The sequence below is a fragment of the Giraffa tippelskirchi genome, chromosome 7, assembly GCF_054371585.1.
Source record: "Giraffa tippelskirchi isolate mGirTip1 chromosome 7, T2T-mGirTip1v1.2.pri, whole genome shotgun sequence".
NCBI classification, from domain to species: domain Eukaryota; kingdom Metazoa; phylum Chordata; class Mammalia; order Artiodactyla; family Giraffidae; genus Giraffa; species Giraffa tippelskirchi.
In genome coordinates this window covers 90,805,081-90,821,268 of record NC_137281.1, presented here as the reverse complement: position 1 = coordinate 90,821,268, position 16,188 = coordinate 90,805,081, and the positions used below count along the sequence as shown (strand labels likewise).

The 16,188-nt window shown below is 36.7% G+C and overlaps 4 protein-coding genes across 5 annotated transcripts in view; 3 read left to right on the top strand and 1 right to left on the bottom strand.

The window, feature by feature from the left end:
* The window catches only part of LOC145512707 (uncharacterized), a 199,225-nt gene that overhangs the window by 3,962 nt on the left and 179,075 nt on the right, over positions 1 to 16,188 (bottom strand). For both annotated transcript variants that reach the window (XR_014058690.1, XM_081507000.1), the window contains exon 6: positions 81 to 150. Coding sequence is in view for 1 of the 2 variants with exons in the window: in XM_081507000.1 (XP_081363126.1) it covers positions 81 to 150 (70 nt within the window). In the remaining variant the exon portion in view is untranslated. The remainder of the gene's footprint in view (positions 1 to 80; positions 151 to 16,188) is intronic.
* Positions 1 to 16,188, top strand: part of LOC145512684 (olfactory receptor 11H6-like) — a 364,468-nt gene that overhangs the window by 322,987 nt on the left and 25,293 nt on the right. The window lies entirely within an intron of this gene.
* On the top strand, positions 3,839 to 4,807 carry LOC145512428 (olfactory receptor 11H6-like). The gene has a single exon (XM_081506139.1). The coding sequence runs from the start codon at positions 3,839 to 3,841 to the stop codon at positions 4,805 to 4,807; it is 969 nt and encodes a 322-aa protein (XP_081362265.1).
* Positions 12,722 to 13,693, top strand: LOC145512427 (olfactory receptor 11G2-like). The gene has a single exon (XM_081506138.1). The coding sequence runs from the start codon at positions 12,722 to 12,724 to the stop codon at positions 13,691 to 13,693; it is 972 nt and encodes a 323-aa protein (XP_081362264.1).

The window sequence follows — 16,188 nt, the reverse complement described above, 5'->3', positions numbered from 1 at the left end:
TCAAGTTGCTTAAGCAATATGGTCATTGTATGGGCTTCAAGTAATTGCTATGTTTGATAATATTACCTTCCAATACTCACCCCCTTTTAGAAGCCATCAGATACTCGGAGGCCAGCCCCACTGTTTCGCTTTGCTGCACATTTTCTTTTGCTGAAATGAGAGAACAAGGAGACTGAGGCTGACTGCATATTCCAGGAGAGAGAAACATAAATTTGAACTCTGCTCTCTGCCAGATTCTGTAATTCTCACACAAGATCTTCAGGTAATATACAGGTCAAATTTCTTTGTAATGCCTTTTTCAGTTTCCTCTAACCCTATGTTGTAGTTTATCCATATGAAAATGTAAATTAGAATAGCTTCCTCATAATGGAAACTGGTTAGATTCTCAATTATATAACATTGCCTCTGGTATTAGAACTGATCTGATTAAATGATATATTTTGTGTGTTTCATTTATAAAATATAGGTAAACATATTTAAACAAAATAATATTTTTCTTAAATGAATATGTTGTCTATATCACAAAACCACATGGGCCAAGAATAACCTGTGGATAACAACTTTATTTTATATCTTATTACATATTCAAGTCAGATATACCAGATTTCCCGACCCTGGATATGATACAGAAGAAAAATCAGGCAGTAAGAGCATTTTTCTATTAAATGAACTTAACAGCCACATTTTCTTTAGGCTGTTCTTTTGATTTTAGGCAGGAGAAATCAAAAACAGTTCACTTACCTATTTAAAAATAAGAAAAAAGAATTACAAAAATCATTCATTTAAAATATGGACAATTAGATACAGAAACAGATTGAGAGACTAGATAAAGAAAACTGTATATGCACTCGCGCACACACATGCACACACACACACACCCTTAGAGCATGATTTTCACTTAGCAACAAGAAGAAAGCACAGAGCACAAAGCAGAGTGGATGAAGGGAACATAAAGACAGTGTGATTTGCAGAGAGAGGCAGCTTTGATAGGATTGTCATGAGTAGGGTCCTCTCATGGATCTCCCACTTATGAAGACTGAGGTTGTTTCCCCATACAAAAGGTGTTGCCTTGCTTTTGTGCTTTTAACAAACTGGAGAAACCAATCTTTATATTTTCTTAAACTTTTTTCCCTGTCTAAAGGAATGGTTTTCCTGTTTAGTTACTATTAGGGCAAGGCATTGATTGAGACAACAAATATTTAATGAGTATCCCTAATATGCCTTGCCTGGTGGGCTATAGTCCATGGGGTTGCAAACAGTTGGACACGACTGAGAGACTAAACAACAAAAAAATATGTCTTGAACACTATCCTAGATTCTGGGAATACATCAGTGAGCAAAATGATGTCCTCTTATATTCAAGTGATTGAGATAGAAAATACATGCTAGGTATAAAATACAATGCCAGGTAGTGATATGTGCTTTGTAGAAAACCAAAGCAGAATCGGGAAACAGAATAGTAAAGATGGGCTAAATCAAGGAAGGTTTTCCAGGTGATAAAGAATCTGTCTACCAAGGCAGGAGATGCAAGAGACATGGTTTGATCCCTGGGTTAGGAATATCCCTTGAAGTAGGACATGGCAACCCACTCCAGTATTCTTGCCTGGAAAATTCCACGAACAGAGGAGCCTGGTGGGCTACAGTCCATGGGGTCACAAAGAGTCAGATGCTATCGAGCCTTCACACATGTAAATTTAAGAAAGGCCTCTCTGAGTCTCTGATTTTTCCAGATACCTGAACAAAGGAACAAGTCAAAGCTTATGAATATTGCAAAGAGGAATAAAGGACATTCCAGACTTTGATACTGGCCACACCTGGCATCGGCAAGTATCAATGTGTCTGGAGTGGGGTCAGAAGAGGGAAAGGTGCTAGGAAATGAGGGCCTGGAGTTAGGTCTCATTGGCCTTACAGACCATGGGAAGAGCTTTAGACTCTCTTATAAGTATGTTTGAAAGATTGAGAGCAAGTAGTTGATATGATCAGATTTTTTTAAAACTATATTTTGAACAGGAGGCCTAGAGGATTTGTTGATGGTTTGGATGTGGAGTACTGAGAGGGGTGGTAAGGATGTGGCCAAAGTTTGTGACCTGAGCAACTGAGTAACTGGAGGTGCTATTGGGTGATATTGCAAAGAAGTAGGGATTAGCCAGTTTGTGGTGAGAAAAATCAAGAGTTTTGTCATAGGCTTCTTGCTTTAGTTACCTTCGATAGCAAACGGAGATGTTGAATAAGAAACTGGGTAGAGAAATCCAGGTTACAGAAGAGACTTCACAGGTAGAGAAAATGTGGCTTCATTTTACATGAGTGGTTTTTATGTCAAAAGGCTAGCTGTCGCATCACTTACAGAGAGAGCATAATTAGAAAAGGAAAAATATAAAGGACTAGGTCCTAAAAAAACATTTATAGGTCAAGGCAACCAGAAGGAACTCTAACATAGAAGTCTCGAATAAAAGAGACAGAGAGAGAATAATGAGAATGAATAGTCCATGAACAGATCTCCAATTAATGTAATTCAAAACTCAAAAGTGCTTTAATGACATATACCACTGTAGTTATTTCTGTTCTATGTGGCAAAATATATATTGAGAGTACCATCATAAGGTACTTTCCCAGCATGTGATAAATTTCAACTGGGCGCTGAAGCTTGTGTCCTCCACTTAAGGTAAATTTCAGTTAAAAGATAATTATATTAGTTTGCAGTGTGACCCTCCTTCATGCACACCAATTTCATTTTTAAATGCTTATTCTAGCTGAAAATACATGAAGCTAACTCTTCTTCTGCAAATTTTTTTATTACAAAGAGGACCAAGTTAAAAGTAAAGAGTATTTTGAGTATTGTGCATATGTCACTAAACCCTGAGAGAAATTAACAATGCAAACTGTGGAATTATTTTCATGGAAATTTTTAAAAATAAGAGAGAATGCAAATACCACAATTGGGCTTGCTGTAAGCAGTCATTGATAAAACGTCATTTTCCTTACTTCTGTATCCAAAATTTCCAATAGTACAGAAACCCTATCTAAAATGGTATACATATTATTATTAAATTTACAGTAATAAACACTTAATTTACAACTATGAATTCTTGCAATGTTTTCTTCTATTTATACACATCATGAAATATTATTATTATTCAAAACTCTACGTTTGTGCATGCTAAGTCACTTCAGTCACGTCCAACTCTTTGTGACCCTGTGGATTGTAGCCCGCCAGGCTCCTCTGTCCACGGGAATTCTCCAGGCAAGAATACTGGAGTGTGTTGCCATGCCCTCTTCTAGCGGATCTTCCTGACATCTTACATCTCCTGCGTTGGCAGCCGGGTTCTTTACCCCTAGAACCACCTGACTCAATGGACATGAGTTTGAGCAAACTCAGAGATCATGAAGGACAGGGAAGCCTGGCGTGCTGCAGTTCATGGGGTCATAAAGGGTTGTACACGACGTAGTGACTGAACGACAATGAAAACTCCATGTGTCCTTACATAGGTTTGGCCCAAACAGTTGTTTCTGAACCAGGTTGAAAGCCTCTGAATGGCAAGGACTATCTATCTTGGTTTATGTAGTGCTGAGGACATTACACAGAGGCAGGTGTTCAATGGACCATGATGGGCATGGTATCATCAAGATAAAGCTATAATAAGCAAACGACCTCTAAATTCCCTGTTTCTTCCCAGTATCACACTGGGGCAAAGAATGCTGGAAATCTTTAAGCAATCTAAAATTACTCTGCTTATTGAATTGTAAAGAAGTTCAGAGAACATCTTAATGAGAAAAATTCCGTAAAATTATTTGTAACATGGTAGTGTCTTGTTGTTGTAGTTTTCTGGAGAAAAAAAAAATGAAAAACCCAGGAGGAAATAATCACTCTGACCCTGTGAATGAATTCATCCTTCTTGGATTCCCTTGTACCTGGGAGGTTCAGATCTTCCTCTTCTCACTCTTCTCTGTGATCTATGTGTTGACACTAACTGGAAATCTGTGCATTATCTGTGCAGTGTGGTGGGACCACCAACTCCACACCCCCATGTACATCCTGCTGGCCAATTTTTCCTTCCTGGAGATGTGGTATGTCACTTCTACTGTCCCCAATATGCTAGCCAACTTTCTCTCTGAGACCAAGACCATCTGCTTCTCTGGCTGCTTCCTCCAATTCTACTTCTTCTTCTCCATGGGCACCACTGAGACTTTCATATTGTCTGCCATGGCCTTTGACAGGTACCTTGCCATCTGCAGGCCCCTTCACTACCCCACTGTCATGACAGTGCAACGTTGCATCAGAATGGGAGCCTGCTGCTGGATGTGTGGCTTTTCTTGTTTTCTCCTCCCAGTTTATCTCATCTCCCAGCTTCCTTTTTGTGGCCCCAATACTATTGATCACTTCCTATGTGACCCAGGACCCCTTATGAAGTTGTCTTGTGTGCCAGCTCCTGCCACTGAGATTATCTGTGCCACCTTTAACTCAGTCCTAATTTTTTCCACTTTCCTGTTCATTACCAGCTCCTACACCCTGGTGATCAGAGCTGTGCTTAGGGTCCCCTCAGCAGAAGGCCGACATAAGGCTTTCTCTACGTGTGGTTCCCATCTGGCCGTGGTGTCTCTGTTCTATGGCTCCATCATGGTGATGTATGTGAGCCCAACGGCAGGCAATCCAGCAGGGATTCAGAAAATTGTGACCTTATTTTATTCTGTGATGACTCCACTTTTCAATCCCTTGATCTACAGCCTCCGGAATAAGGAAATGAAGGAGGCTCTGAGAAAACTGTTTAGGAGTGCAATATTTGTTCAAAGAAAGCCTCTCAAGAACTAGAATCTATATATATGTAAGACATATAGGAATATAAAAGTATCAGAGGTTAATGGTTTTAATAAATTTGAGAGAAAAGTGCTTCCTATAGTCCCTAGATGGAGAAGGCGATAGCACCCCACTCCCTAGAATGTTTTAGGTTGCATTTCAATGAAGTAAATAATAAATAAGATAGCACCAGAATCTACATAAATCATTTGTACTAAACTTTATTGTATTAGTGTTCCTGTGTGTACTGTATGGAAACTGGAAAATGCCAGACATTCTCTTGTATTTTTCAAGCAAAAAACCATATATAACCCAAACGTCAACTGCTCAGTTTCTAAGTTTCTAAGTCAACTTCTCAGTTTGCAAATTTAAGTTTAAGCAACAGTTGGAACTGGACATGGACAACTGACTGGTTCCAAATTGGAAAAGGAGTACGTCAAGATATATATTGTCACCCTGTTTATTAAACTTATATGCAGAGTACATCATGCAAAATGCCAGGCTGGATGAATCATAAGCTGAAATCAAGATTGCCAGGAGAAATACCAATAACTTCAGATATACAGATGACACCACCCTTAAGCAGAAAGCAAAGAGGAACTAAAGAGTTTCTTGATGAAAGTGAAACAGGAGAGTGAAAAGTGCTTTAAGATTTTTTAAAGTGTTTTTCCCCCTGTGTATATGAGAATAAAGATGAATCATGCAGCAAGGACAGTGTGTGAAAGTCTGAGGACAGAAATAAGATAGTTTAGCCAATGTCTGAAATGAGGTACATTACTCTGCAGTTAATTTTCAAAGTGTCCTGGAATCGTCATATTGCATCTTAGTAAATAAATTTCACTCTGAGTGACACAATCTTATCTACTAGTGAAATTGTAGCCAGTTCCATAGAAGCACAAAAAGACCAGATTCACTAATATACCTTCATTTTAGCTATGCAAGGGAGGTAAAATCAGGATCTAAGTGAGGTGATAGTATGACTTAATTTAAAGTTTGGGTGCAGGGCCTCAGGTTAGTCTCTGAAGCCCTTTGAATAAGTTATAAAATCACAAAGCAGCAGCGCCTCAGCTACAAGCCTTGACCAGAGGTGTTTTTATGCACTCCTTCCTCAGGGGGGACTCCCACGCACATCAGGTTGCACACTTCTACTCCCTGGGCACAGGCAGAGTGACGGCCCCCACTTCCTCTCTCAGACAGGCTCCCTTATGTCAGGAACAACCTGCAGAGCCTTTCAATACCCCTTGGTAGTGGAGGGAAGAAGTAAGCCACATGGAGCCTTCCCCACCTTCTCTCATTAAAAGTACTGAAAAAAGGGAAGGCAAGTGTTTAACCCTCCAATTCTCCCAAAAGAAAGAGGAAGAAGAGAGGGATTAAAACATAGCACATCATACTCATCAATTAGCTCTTGAATTAAAACTCAGAAATTTACTCTCATCCCCAACTAATTTTTCTGCCTATTTTTCTTTATCAAACAGTAGCAGATATTTGATGTGAATTTTCATAAAAATAATTTCAAAAATGATTAAAATCAGAAAACAAAACTTTAAAATGGTGGCCTCATGCAAAGTAAATATACAAAGATAATAATCAGGAGGAAAATACAATAAAACAAAATGTCATTCATAATAACAACAAAAATTCAGTATACCTATAAATAAATACATTAAAAATCAGTAAAGTGTATAAAAAGAAAACTCCAAATACTTAGTTCTAAACAGGAGAAAAAAATGAATAGGTAGCGATATCTACCATTTTTCTGGATGTAACAAGTAAATGTTGTAAATCTGTTGTTTCATTTCAAATAATTTTATTAGTTTAATGAAAATAAAATAATGATAAAAACATCAAAATCATACATATCCAAATGTTTAGTAATTGGAGATTAAGTGAATTATAACACAGTTAAATTATACGATATCATATAGATATATTATGTTAACAATATAATGCTAAATTTAAACTTTTATCCAAAGTAAAGTGGACTTACATAATTGTTTCCAAACATATTTTGTAATTAAGAAATTAAAAGAAGGAATTTTATAGAAAATTTTACAACTGCCATCTTTTAACAAAATTATAGGAGATTTTTTTCTGCTTCCTGAAGTGTTTTACAAATTTATTATGATAAGCTTGCTCTTATTTTTTTCTTACCAAAGCCTTTTTAAAGTTAATTCAAAAATCTCAACTTGACAATGTTAAAGAAGTCTTATTTTTTATGCCTAAATTGACAACATCCATTGGATCTTAGAAAAAGCAAGAGAATTCCACAACAATGTCTACTTCTGCTTCACTGACTACTCTAAAGCCTTTGACTGTGTGGATCACAGCAAACTATGGAAAATTCTTCAAGAGAAAGGATTACCAGACCTCCTTACCTGCCTCCTGAGAAACCTGCCTCCTGAGAAACCTGCCTCCTGAGAAAGGATTACCAGACCTCCTTACCTGCCTCCTGAGAAACCTATGCAGGTCAAGAAGCAACAGTTAGAACTGGACATGGAACAAAGGACTGGTTCAAAATTGGGAAAGGAGTACGTCAAGGCTGTATATTGTCACCCTGCTTGCAGAGTACATCATATGAAATATTGGGCTGTATAAAGCATAAGTTGAAATCAAGATTGTCAAAAGAAATATCAATAACATCAGATATGCAGATGACACCACTCTTCTGGAAGAAAGCAAAGAGTAACTAAAGAACCTCTTGGTGAAAGTGGAAGAGGAGAGTGAAAAGGCTGGCTTGAAACTCAACATTCAAAAAACTAAGATCATGGCATCCAGTCCTATCACTTCATGGCAAACAGATGGGGAAACAATGGAAACAGGGAAAGACTTTATTTTCTTGGGCTCCAAAATCACCACAGATGGCAATTGTAACCATGAAATCAAAAGACGCTTGCTCCTTGGAAGAAAAACTATACCAACCTAGATAGCACATTAAAAACCAGAGACATCACTTTGCCAACAAAGGTCTGTCTGGTCAAAGCTATGGTTTTTCCAGCAGTCATGTATGGATGTGACAGTTGGACTATAAAGAAAGCTGAGCACAGAAGAATTGGTGCCTTTGAACTGTGGTGTTGGAGAAGATTCTTGAGAGTCCCTTGGGCTGCAAGGAGATCTACCCAGTCAATCCTAAAGGAAATCAGTCCTAAATATTCATTGGAAGGATTGATGTTGAAGCTGAAGCTCCAGTACTTTGGCCACCTGATGTGAAGAGTCAACTCATTAGAAAAGACACTGATGCTGGGAAAGATTGAAGGCAGGAGGAGAAGGGGACAACAGAGGATGAGATGGTTGGATGGCATCACTGACACGGTGGATATGAGTTTAAGCAAACTCCAGGAGTTTGTGATGAACAGGAAAGCCTGGCATGCTGCTGTCCAAGAGGTCACAAAGAGTCAGGCATGACTGAGCGACTGAACTGAACTGAATTCTTCCCTTAGAATGAAATGGGGGAAATCTCGCTTCTGGAACTGAAGCTGAGCCAACAAACAGGGACTTTGATCCAGAATTTATACATTGCTGGCTGAAGCAGCCACTGATAAACCTTTAGCAGCAAAATCTGGAAAGAATTTCGATGATAGACTCTATCCCCAAAACTAAAACTTGTTCAAAACCAGTATGCTAAATGCATACTTGATACTTCAAGAAAAAATAAAACATACATAAAACACACAAATACACAACTTGTTATGTCTTGTATTTCCTGTAACTATTCTTAGAAATTTTACTTGCTGCCTAGAGCTCACTTACGACACAATTGCTGCATGTGTAGTCTTGGGGACGTCATCAGTGTCCCCTTAATAACATCAGTGGTATAGACTAATCACAAAAGTACCCCAACTATGACCAAAATTTCCTCTTCTTAGTTTTGTGCTCTTTCCTCACACCAGCTCTTTTTTCTGTCATCTACATTTTCTCTTATGTATCTCAGTTCCTCAAGCTTTCTCATACGAAGTCAGCCCTGGAGAATGTCTGAAACTGTCAATAAATTACATATGCACCAATAAATAAATTGTTAAGACCATTATAGTATGTACGCATGCATGCTAAGTTGCTTCAGTCATGTCCAACTCTTTGTGACCCTCTGGACTATAGCCTGCCAAATTCCTCTGTCCATGGGGATTCTCCAGACAAGAATATTGGAGTGGATTGCCATGTCCTCCTCCAGGGGACCTTCCCCACCCAGGGATCAAACACAAATCTCTTATGTCTCCTGCACTGGCAGGCAGGTTCTTTACCACTAGCATCACTTGGGAAGTTCCCAGTATGTATACGTGATAGAGTATTTTACCAGTATTCAGTTCAGTCGCTCTGCTCTATATTTTCATATTTGACTATTTTTCTTAGTTTTATTTTCTAAATTAGTCACATAATTTTCTGACATAGTGTAAATGTCTAGTAACAAGTCAAAGAGCAAATACCTACAGTGGTATGAAACTTAAAATAATTAAAATTTTTATGTGCACAAAAAAAGGTATCAGTGATATTATTTCTGGGATTAGAGTGCACTAGAAGAGGTATTTTCAGAGAGATTTAGTCCCATGAGTCTCAGGCTTTTGAAACTGTCTTCCTAAGACAATCTTCTCAGCCCTATGTATGGGGAAGTGGCACAATTTGTGTATTTCAACAAGCTTATCTTCCCTAATAGTTGTGTCTAGCTTTTCCCACATTCTTCCAGGTCTCTCTATCTATATCCAGGAATTTTTCCTAATTTTCCTCTTGAATTTCAAGCCATACCACAATGTGCCTGAAATTGTCTTTAACAGATTCAGCACAAATAAATGATATTATTGATTCTGAAACTACTAGCAATAGTTTATAGGATTAATGTGAGTTAAAAATTATAAATTGTTTAGGACAACATTTCATTTGGCTTTAAGGAAAAAGGAGAAAAAAGTGTTAAGAATCATAAGTGATTTATAAAGAAAAAATATAGAAAATATCAACAGAATTGACAAACTTTATGCTAACATTGGAATAAACATTTCCTAATTCATTCAAAAGGCTAGTTGTATCCAAATTCCAAAACCAGAAAAAGATATCACAAGATAAGAAAACTACAGACCAATATCCCTCATGAATATAATCACAAAATTCTCAACAAGTACTAGGACACTGAATTCAGTAGCATATTAAAAGGCTTAAACACATGACTAAGCAGAATTTATCCCATGAATGCAAGGAGAGTTCAACTTATGAAAATTAATATATATACTATATTAGTAGATGTAAGATCTACTTCCTTAGTAACTTTCAAGTATGTAATATAGTTTAACTATAGCCACCATGCTGTACACTAGAATTTATTCATATTATAGCTGAAAGTTTACACCCTTTGACCAACCTCCCCCCATTTCCTTCATCCCCCAGTTCCCAGCAAACACCATTCTCTCACTTTGGCCAAAAAGTTCATCAAACTTTTCTATAACACTTTACAGATAAACCTGAAAAAATTTTTTGGCCAACACAATACTTCTATGAATTTGAGTTGTCAAATCTTTTTACTCAAAAAAAAAAAAAATGCAGCTTAAATATCTCTAACAGATATTTGATGGACAAAAAGAATGGTTTCTTCTTCTTCAAAGTACGTATCAGGAACCCAGTGGTAAAGCTTCCTATTGTAGCTATTATGACAATTCCATTTATTACTTAATTGTTCCCCAGGAACCTTCAACTATACATGGATACTAGAGAATAAAAATAAATAAATTTAACTGATTTCCTACATCTTCACTATTCTTTGGAGAATACTAGGACTTGGCGTTTGATTATGTATAAGTGAAAATTCAAAATTATCTCCTCTTTTAAACAAATCTAATAGATCCTTAAGAGAGAAAACCCCAAATCCCCAAAGATTATGATGCAAGGAAGTATGCATATATACTTCCTTCATCTATGCTTTTGTCTTAACCACAAACATGTGCCTTGAAACTCAAGAAAAAATATCTTATAGGGTTCACCCTTTGCAACCCTTAAAAGATTATGAATTGGATCATCCAGTTTCTTGGAAGTCCCTCACATGCCTTTTGCTCCATGGAGTAATATTTAATCTTCCATCCCTGAACCTCTTCTCAGCATTCAGCCAAGAAGTGAGTGGAAACCATATCATGTGAGCCACATGTGCTCCATAGTTTGTAAAAATAATTTAATAGGAAGCATTTTCTTCTTTGAGAAAACTAAATATTTCATTAGGACAAAATGTTTACCTCCCCCCAAAAAAGGCTAAATAATATATATTCCTTCTTGTTTCCTTTAATCCAGAAGCTTAAGTTCTAAGTTTCACTTCTTTCTCTCTCTAAAGGGTTAATAAGAGATATAAGCAAAGAGGCTTAAGATTTCAAATGAAGATGCAGTTGTTGTTGTTCATATTAACTCATAAATTGCTGGAGAAGAATTTATTTGAATGATTTCTGTTGCTTGGTAGGAGAGGAAATATGGCAAATATTTCATCTCAGAGATATATTCTTTTCCAAGCTCATATATTGTTTCTCACTTCCATTATATTAATGAGCCCTGGTTTAACATGTATTAATTCTTTTTGAAGTAAAAATTTTTTGCATGTATGAGTTTTTGCTGTACATACAAGATTTAGTCTAAATCTGTCACTGGACAATTACTATCCCCAGGAAATATTCCAAAACAAAAGGCTAAGTATCGGTAATAATTTAAAACGAATCCTTTGTCAATGACTTTTACATAAAATAAATTAACTGAGGTGGCTGATACTAGGATCCTGAGTAAAAAGGATGGAGAAATTTCTAAAAGATAGAGAGATAATCCATTCGAATACATAAATATCTTTCAAACAAGTTTTTAGAAGATGTGTTTCCTAAAAAGCCTTGTGTGAATAAGAGAGTTCTTTCTTTAAAAATATTAACAGACTATTTTAGATAGCACCATCACATATTTAGCTGGCTTAATTTACTACATCCATATTTATACAATCCTAAGGGCAATGAGGATCTATAAATAGTCTTTCCAATTTAGGTGCCATCTCAATCATCAAGTAAGAGTCAGTCATCTATGTGGTCTGACTTAGGAATCCAGATATTACCTTCCTACACAGAAATATATCAAGGACCTCCCTGACTCAAAGTCTTGGATTCCCACCTTGAAAAAGATTCCTTGATTTATTAAATATTCTCTGTAAAATGCACAAACATTTCCAATAGTGGAAAACAAATCAAAATTTTGCAAAAAATGTATTAAATTTTACTGTTAATCTCTTAATTATAAGCTCAATGAGCTCAAGATCTGTCATGTCCACAGCTGTTTCTCCAGCCCTTAAAAGCCTACCTGACACAATGAACATGTTAATAAATATTTTTGTGGCTGAGTAATATTCTATTACAATGGAATATTACTGATACAATAATATATGTGGTATATATATACATATGTGTATATACTACATCTTCTTTATCCATTCATCTGTTGATGAACACTTGACTTGCTTCCATATCTGCCGTTTGCAGCAATGTGAATGGACCTAGAGAACATTCTGCTTGGTGAAATCAGTCAGAGAAATATAAACACTATGTGATATCACTTATATATAGAATCTAAGTTGACCATGGATACCAAACACAGGCACATTAGAAAAACTTCATATGCACGGAAATGTAATATCATTAGTGTAGGTAAACAGATGAAAGAACACACTAACATAGGTACTTTATCAGAATTACATACATTTCTAGTATCTAGTTAAGCTTTCTTAGAAAAGTAAAAATTTTTCTCCATTTCATGTTTTCCCTCTCTCTTCTCTTATTGTGAATTTTTAAAGTAATATATGTTCAGTGCTGAGCCATGAAAGCCACAGTTTTGTTGCTAAAAATTTGTTTACAATTTTACGAAATGAAAGATAAAGAAATTGGGTTTTTTCAGGAAGAATCAGCGCACTCCATTAAAACACAAACCACTGTCATTTCCATGTCTTCCAGACTAATGAATGTGTCCAGCAAAGAGACCACCCACACTGTTACCCACTTTATCCTCCTGGGCTTTCCCTCAAGCCCAGAAATGCAGCTCCTCTACTTCGGGCTCTTCTCAGCAGCCTATATCCTGACCCTGATGGGGAACACAGCCATTGTCTGTGCTGTGTGGTGGGATCAGCGCCTTCACACCCCCATGTACATCTTCTTGGGGAATTTCTCTTTCCTGGAAATATGCTATGTCACCACAACCGTCCCTAACATGTTGGCCAACTTCCTGTCCTCAAGCAAGTCCATCTCCTTTGTGAGTTGTTTTGCACAGTTCTACTTCTTCTTCTCTTTCGGGTGTGACGAGGGCTTCTACCTTGGCATCATGGCCTTTGACAGGTATCTTGCCATCTGCAGTCCTCTGCATTACCCACGCATCATGACTAAAGAGCTCTATACTGGCCTCATCATCTTTGGGTGGTCTGGTGGGTTCCTTCTTTTCCTAACCCCTGTTGTTCTCATTTCACGGTTGCCCTTTTGCAACTCAAATATCATCGACCACTTTATATGTGATCCTGTCCCATTGATGATGCTGTCCTGTTCTGAAGACACCACCACACAACTCATTTACTCTACTTTTAATGTTATTTTCATGATTGGTACGTTTCTCTTCATCCTTTGCTCCTATGCCCTGGTGATTCTGGCTGTGGTAAGGATGCCCTCAGCAGCCAGTAAACGCAAGGCTTTCTCCACTTGTGCGTCTCATCTGGCTGTGGTAATTCTGTTTTTTGGCTCTGTTATAGTGATGTATGTTAGTCCTGGATCAGGACACCCAGTGAAAACGCAAAAACTCATTACCTTATTTTATTCTGTGATAACACCTTTATGCAATCCTCTAATATATAGCCTCAGGAACAAGAAAATGAAGGCTTCCTTAATGAAAGTCTTGGGACTGGACAATATGTTAATAAAATACAAATGAGAGCTAAATTTTATCTCTCAAATGCATCTCACCTTAATAAGACATGTATAAAATAGATGGCTAGTGGAACCCACTGTATAGTATGGGAAGCTCAGCTCAGTGTTCTGTGTTGATCTAGATGGGAAGGTTGAGGGGTGAGGTGGGAGAGAGGTCCAAGAGGGAGGGAATATATGCATACATGTGGCTGGTTCACTTCATTATACAGCAGAAACTTACACAACATTGTAAGCAACTGTACTCCAATTAAAAAAAACAAACAGTAAGCCTAAAAAAATGACAAGTGATGTATTTGTCTCCAAATTTATTGTTTTATTAAGAAGCTACTGTAATGAGGGCCAATTATCACCTTACTACCACTCACCACAAAATGCAGTAGTCTATTTAAGAAAAAATATGTTTTAACAAGTGAATTCAACTTTGAAGTTGTGTGCTCACTCAGTTGTGTCTGACTCTTTGTGACTTCATGAACTGTAGCCCACCAGCCTCTGTTCATGGAATTTTTCAGGCAAGAATATTGGAGTGGGTTGTCATTTCCTCCTAACCCAGGGATCAAACCCATGTCTCTGGTGTCTGCATTTGGCAGATGGATTCTTTACTACTGCACCACCTGGGAAGCCCCCAAAATTACTATCAAGTAAGTGCAATTTGTTATATCGAAACCTATCAGTCCCTCTATACATAATTTGGTTTCTAAAAAGAAGGCAGAACTCTGCATTACTATGTTGAAGCAACTAATAATACACATGTAATAGAGATCATAGATTGACTAGGGGGTTAATACTGTAAGTCAGTGGTTTTCCACTGAGCTATATTGACTGATAGAAAAGATCTGAGTTTGAAGGAGTTCACCTTGCCAGAGTGTAGCATTTGTCTTCACTTGAAGGAAACAGACAAATAACTTTAGTTAGACATTAGTGATTTTTGATGCAATGGTAAGTGGGATTATTTTCCTAATCTCTCTTTCAGATGCTTCACTATTAGTATATAGAAATGCCACAGATTTCTGTATATTGATCTTTTATCCTGTGGCTTTATTGAATTGCTTTGCTAGTTCTAACAGTTTTATGGTGAAGTCTTTAGGGTTGTTTTCTTATAGCATCATGTCATCTGCAAATAGTGACAGTTTCCTTCTTTCTTTCTGATTTAGATGATTATTTTTTTCCTTGCTCAGTCACTCTGGCTAGGATTTCCTGTGCTATATTGAATTAGTGGTGAGAGTAGGTATCTTTGTTTTATTTCTCATCAGAGAGGAAAATCTTTCAGCTTTTCACTGTTGAGTATGATGTTAGCTGTGGGTTTGGCATATATGGGTTATTATGTGGATGTATGCTTCCTCTATACCACTTGGTTGAGAATTTTACCATAAATGGATATTGAATTCTGTCAAATGTTTTTAATGTGTCTGTTGAGTCTATCAATAGATGAATGGAAAAAGAAGATATGTTATATATACACAATGGAATTTACTCATCCATAAAAAAAGAATAAAATTCTGTCATTTATAGCAAAATGGATGGACCAAAAGAATATCATGCTTAATGAAATGTTAGAAAAAAACAAATACCTCATGATATCAATTATAGGCGAAACTGAAAAATAATACAAATGTATATAGCAAAACAGAAACAGATTCACAGATCCAGTGGTTAAAAGTGAGGAAAGGGAAGGGGGAAGGCCAAGTTTGGGATATGGGATTAAGAGATACAAACTAGTATGTATAAAATAGATAAGAACAAGGATATACTGTATATATAGCACAGGGAATTATAGCCATTAGCTGATAATAACTTTTAATAAAGTACAATCTGTAAAAATTGCATCACTATGTTAACACATGAAATAATATAATATTATAAATAAATTTGACTTATAAATCAATTTCATTTATAGTATTAAATATTTTTGAATCGTAGTGATTCAAAAAACTGATCACTAGGCTAAGACATGAAACTAATAGTAAAAATCAATTATACTTTAATTTAAAAAGTAAGAATTGTATAATAAAAATAGATGCTCCACATATGTCATCAGGGAACTGCAAATTAAAAGAACTATGAGATACCACTACACACCTATTGGAATGTCCAAAATTTGAAACACTGACAACACCAAATGCTGACAAGAGTGTGGAACAACAAGAACTCTAATCCACTGCAAGTATGAATGAAACATGGTCCAGCCACTTTGGAAAGAATTGGCAGCTTGTTACAAAACTAAACACGCTCTTACCATACAACCCAGCAAGTGTGCTCCTCAGTATTTACACAAAAGAGTTGAAACTTATGTCCCCAAAAACCTGCACACAGGTGTTTTTAGCATTTTTATTCAAAATTGACAAAACTTGAAAGCAACCAAAATGTCCTTGAAATCACAAAATAAACCATGATACATCCAGACAATGGTATATTATATGGCATTAAAAAGAAATGAGCCATCAAGCCATGAAAAGATAGGAAGGAAAGTTAAATGTGTATTACTAAATGAAATAAGCCAAA